The following is a 5760-nucleotide window of genomic DNA, read 5'->3' as shown; positions in this document are numbered from 1 at the left end:
GACGGAGAGCTGCAGTCTGACTGAAGGAGGTGACGGAAAGCTGGAGGTGACAGAGAGCTGCAGTCTGACTGAAGGAGGTGACGGAGAGCTGGAACAGATACTGGGGGAGATTGCAGCCATGCAGCAGGACCATGCTGAGACTAACAGGGGGTACCTGGCAGCACTTCAGGCCCCGGTAGAGAGGCAAGCTGAGGTACTCGAGCAGTTCGCAGCACGATCGGCTGCACCCCCGCCACCGCGGGCTTCTTTGACGTTGGCGGGGGTGCACCTACATAAAATGACTGCAGCAGACGACGCGCAGTCCTTCCTCAGCATGTTCGAGGCAGTGGCGGAGGTGTGTGGCTGGCCGGTGGCAGAGCGGGCGATTCGGCTCTTGTCGCTCCTGACGGGGGAGGCCCAAACAGCAGCCTTGGGGCTTCCACCTGCATCCAGAAACATCTACGCTGATGTGAGGAAAGCCATCCTGGACCGGCTGGGCCTTTCGCCAGAGGAGCATCGACGGCGGTTCCGAGAGGCCAGGCTGGAGCCCGAAGACCGGATCCTTCACCCATGCCCAGCAGCCAGGTGGTTGCAGCCGGGGAGCTCCGCGGGGGAGCAGGTGTTACTGGAAAAGGTGGTGATGGAACAGTTTGTGGGGGGGCTGCCGGTCAACACATCAGCGTGCCATCGTCCCGCATCACTCAAAACCGCCATCATTTTGGCAGAGGACCACCTCGCTGTCCACCCCAGCGGTTCGGAAGACAACAGGTGCCCGCTGGCTCCAGCCCAGCTGACTCCCGCCCCTCGGAGAAGGTCACAACGGCAGCTCCCGGGTCAGCCGCTGCCATCTCCACAGTCTCACCCTCTCCCTCTAGTTGTGTCTCCACAGGTTCCAGCAGTTACAGGCACCCTTCCCAACCTACAGGGGGCTCCTCAGACGTTAGGGCAGGAGTGTTGGAGGTGCGACCGGCCCGGGCACTGCCGGAAGGAGTGTCCACTCCTGGACGTAGGCCAGGTGATCCGGGTTGCCGGCCCTCCAACACCATCCCCCGGTCCAGGGGTGACATACCGTTCCGGTACCCGGACCAGTGATGATATGTTCAGCCGTACATCTTCACTTCACCGCTGGTTGTCGAGGTGATGTCCCGCTAACAATGTGGGCTTCATTAACAACTGGAATACTTTCTGGGGGGAGCCTGGTCTGATCCGGAGAGACGGCATCCATCCTGCTTTGGATGGTGCAGCTCTTCTTTCTAGAAACATGGCCATGTCTCTTAACAGCCCTAAAACCTGACATCCAGGGTTGAGGCCAGGACGCAGAGCTGCAGTCTTACAGCTCCTCTGCAGCTTCTTTAGAGCTGTCACTCACCCAAAACCTTCAACATCCTGTAGAGGTTGTGTCTGTACCCAGACCACCGATATTTAAAAAACTCAACAAAAGATCTGTCAATAAAAATGTAATAAAAATGGATCCTACCAAATTAATGGATCAAAATAATCTGACAATTAAAAGTGGACTATTAAATATCAGATCTCTGATCTAAATCTCTGTTAGTAAATGACTTGATAACTGATCATCAGATTGATTTACTCTGTCTCACAGAGACCTGGCTGCAACAGGAAGAATATGTTAGGATTAATGAAGCAACTCCTCCCAGTCATATTAATTATCATATTCCTAGAGATTCAGGCTGAGGAGGAGGAAGGAGGAGGAGGAGGAGGAGGAGGAGGAGGAGTGGCAGCAATCTTCCACTCAAGTTTATCAATTAATCCAAAGCCTAAACTTAGTTATAATTAATTTGAGAGTCTGATTCTTTGTCTTTCACCCAAACTGGAAAGCAGAGAAACAGATTGTATTGTTGTTGTTTATCTCCCACCTGGTCCTTATTCAGAGTTTCTAACTGAATTCTGACTTCTGATCAGATTTAGTGCTGAGTTCAGATAAAGTGATGATAGTGGGAGACTTTAACATTCATGTTGACGTGGACAACGACAGCCTCAGTTCTACTTTCAGCTCATTATTAGATTCTATAGGCTTTTATCAATGTAAATAAACCCCGTCGCCGTGGTAACCACACCCTCCATCTGGATCTGTTGTATGGGATGGAAACTGAAAATTTTATTGTATTTCCTCCAAACCCTGTTTTGTCGGACCACTTCTTATTAACATCTGAAGTTACATTAATGGACTACACAGCATGTGGGAATAAATCCCACTACAGTAGATGTCTGTCAGATGATGTCGTGGCCAAGTTTAAGGAAGCAGTTACATGTTTATCCTCTTCGATGCCGTGTGTTAAAGCAGTGGAAGACATCTACGTTGATCTTAGTCCCACACAAGTGGATCATCTGGTAGAAAACACTGCAGCATCTCTGCTACAACTCTAGATGATGTCGCCCCTCTGAAGAAGAGAGTCATGAACCAGAGGAAGTTGTCTCCGTGGTACAACTCAGAACTACGCTCTGCTAGGCAGCGACTAGAAAGATGGAAAGGAAATGGAGTTCCACTAATTTAGAAGAATTTCACCTGCCTGGAAGGAGAGTCTAATATTATATAAGAAAGCTCTTCGTAAGGCCAGAACTTTATATTATTCATCATTAATAGAGGACAACAAGAACAACCCCAGGTTTCTTTTCATCACTGTAGCAGGCTGACAAAGAGTCCCAGTTCTGTTGAGTCCTCTATTCCTTCAGCTCTCAGCAGTAATGACTTCATTAACTTCTTTACTAATAAAATTCTTACTATCAGGGAGAGAATCGGGCCGACCCTTCCTGACACCATCACTGATGTGTTGCTAAGCAACAGCAGCCCTGAAAGCAACTGTAGGACCAGATGTAAACTTGGAACATTTCTCTCCTGTTGAGCTCTCTGAGTTAACTAGAATTATTTCTTCATCTGGATCCTCTAGTTGTCTGTTAGATCTCATCCCAACTAAACTTTTTAAGGAAGTCTTCCCTTTAATTAATACGTCCATATTAGATCAGATCAACCTACCTATTGTAACTGGCTATGTACCGCAGGCTTTTAAAGTGGCTGTAATTAAACCTTTACTTCAAAAGCCGACTCTTAATCAGCTGTTTTAGGAAACTACAGACCAATTTACAACCTGACGTTTATTTCTAAAATCCTTGAAAAAGTTGTTTCAAATCAACTTTGTGATCATTTACAAAGGAATGATCTGTTTGAAGATTTTCAGTCTTTAGAGTTCATCATAGCACAGAAACAGCTCTGGTGAAAGTTACTAACGACCTTTTATTAGCCTCAGATAATGGATTCGTCTCTGTACTTGTTCTTCTGGATCTCAGTGCTGCTTTTGATACGATTGATCATACGATCTTATTACAGTGATTAGAAGGCGTTACGAGGATTAAAGGAACTGCATTAGACTGGTTCAAATCCTACTTATCAGATAGATTCCAGTTTGTCCATGTCAACAATGAGTCTTCCAGACAAACAAGAGTTAGTTATGGAGTTCCACAAGGCTCAGTGTTAGGCCCAATACTTTTTACTTTCTACATGCTTCCATTAGATGTCATCAGGAAGCACTGCATCAACTTCCATTGTTATGCAGATGACAGTCAGCTATATCTTTCTATAAAACCAGATGAAACTAATCAGTTAGTAAAACTTGAAGCCTGTCTAAAAGACATAAAGGCCTGGATGACCAAGAACTTCCTGCTTCTAAATTCAGACAAAACAGAAGTTCTTGTACTTGGTCCTAAACACCTCAGAAACTCTTTCTGTAATCACTTAGTTACTCTAGATGACGTTGTCTTGGCCTCCAGCAAAACTGGGAGGAACCTTGGAGTCATCTTTGATGAGGATTTGTCCTTTAGCCACCATATAAAACAAATCTCCAGAACTGCCTTCTTTCATCTACGTAATATTAATAAAATCAGGAAAATCCTTCCTCAGTGTGATGCAGAAAAACTCATTCATGTGTTTGTTACTTCTAGACTAGATTATTGTAATTCCTTGTTGTTAGGATGTCCAAATTACTCATTAAAAACCTGCAGCTGATCCAAAATGCTGCAACAAGAGTACTGATGGGATTTAACAAGAGAGATCATATTTCTCCAGTTTTATCTTCTCTTCACTGGCTTCCTGTGAAATCAAGAATAGAATTTAAAATTCTCTTGATGACTTACAAAGCACTACATGACCAGGCTCCATCATATCTTAGAGATCTTATAGAACCATATAATCCCAGCAGAGCACTTCTCTCTCAGTACACTGGTCTACTTGTGGTTCCTAGAGTTTCCAAAAGTAGAATGGGAGGCGGAGCTTCAGTTTTCAGGCTCCTCCCCTGTGGAACCAGCTCCCAGTTTGTGTTGGAGGGGCAGAAACCCTCTCTAGCTTTAAGATTAGACTCAAAACGTTCCTTCTTGATAAAGCCTATAGTTAGGGCTGGCTCAGGTAGACCTGAACCAACCCTTAGTTATGCTGTTATAGGCCGAGGCTGCTGGGGGACCTCGTTACATGCTGAGCTTCTTTTCTTTCCTCCTACTCTTTAACTGACTCATACCTCACCATCTTCTTCTCTCCCATAGTTTCTTCTTATTGTCTGTTGTCTCCATTCAGTTCCTTCACTCGTGTAGTTTCTCTTCTTTCTTTTCCAGATGTCCCGTCATGGAGCTGCATGTCTCTGCTCTTGTCGTCTCCACCAACAGTTCTTCTCTTCTATCTCTATGCTGTCCTTTTCTGTCTCTGCTCTCCTCTCACCCCAACCAGTCGAGGCAGATGCTCCGCCCACCCCTGAGCCTGGTTCTGTCGGAGGTTTCTTCCTGTTAAGAGGGAGTTTTTCCTTCCCTCTGTTAGGGTTTTTCTCCCTTAAAGATGAGTTATTTCATTGTTCTTGTTGTCAAGAAGGATGGATCTATTCAGTTCTGTGTGGACTATCGCAGGGTGAATGATGTGTCACGATTTGATGCGTACCCAATGCCCCGGGTCGATGAACTCCTGGACCAGCTGGGCACTGCACGTTTCTTCACGACACTGGATTTAACCAAGAGCTACTGGCAGATTCCTCTCTCGCCAGAGTCCAAGGAAAAACGGCCTTCTCCACTCCGTTTGGATTATACCAATTCACCACACTTCCCTTTGGGTTGTTCAGTTCCCCGGCCACGTTCCATCCCCTCATGGACCGGGTGCTGCGTCCGCATGCTGCATATGCTGCTGCCTACCTGGATGATGTAATCATCCACAGCACCACCTGGGCGGAGCATGTGCAGCGGGTGGGCCCGGTGCTGGAGTCCCTGAGAAAGGCCAACCCAGGGAAGTGTGCAGTTGGACCCTCAGGTACGGTATCTGGGGTACCACTTGGGCAGGTGCGCCCTCAGATGGACAAGACTAAAAAAGAGGTGAGGTGGTTTTTGGGGCTGGCGGGTTATTACAGACGGTTCATCCCGGACTTTGCAGATCTGACCAGTCCCTTGACCGACCTGACCCAGAAAGGTGCCTCAGATCCGGTCCAGTGGACAAAGCAGTGCCAGCGGGCGTTTGAGAGGGTGAAACAGGTTCTCTGTGGGGAACCACTCCTCCACACACCTAACTTCTCTCTCCCCTTTACCCTGCAGACTGATGCAGAGGGCTGGGGGCCGTTTTGTCCCAGCAGGTACGGGGGGTTGACCACCCCATTCTTTACATCGGCCGGAAACTATCGGAGAGGGAGGCCAGGTACAGTACGATGGAGAAGGAGTGCCTGGCCATCCGGTGGGCGGTCGACTCCCTGCGTTATTACCTCCTGGGACTCCCATTCACCCTCTGTTCGGACCACGCTC

The 5760-nt window shown here is 47.5% G+C and overlaps 1 protein-coding gene across 1 annotated transcript; it reads left to right on the top strand.

Annotated features, from left to right (window-relative positions):
- The first annotated feature begins 303 nt into the window (after window positions 1-303).
- On the top strand, window positions 304-5223 carry LOC138614437 (uncharacterized). Its single transcript, XM_069687905.1, has 2 exons — window positions 304-1055; window positions 4600-5223. Exons 1-2 carry the CDS (start codon window positions 314-316, stop codon window positions 4737-4739), a joined length of 882 nt encoding a protein of 293 aa, XP_069544006.1. The 5' UTR covers window positions 304-313; the 3' UTR covers window positions 4740-5223.
- Window positions 5224-5760: the final 537 nt, after the last annotated feature.

The sequence above is a fragment of the Brachyistius frenatus genome, unplaced genomic scaffold, assembly GCF_029030835.1.
Source record: "Brachyistius frenatus isolate BFR_SWC_R1_liver_20210118 unplaced genomic scaffold, ASM2903083v1 Contig_502, whole genome shotgun sequence".
NCBI classification, from domain to species: domain Eukaryota; kingdom Metazoa; phylum Chordata; class Actinopteri; family Embiotocidae; genus Brachyistius; species Brachyistius frenatus.
Note: the sequence above shows the minus strand (reverse complement) of the source record. Positions and strands in the feature narration are given on the sequence as shown.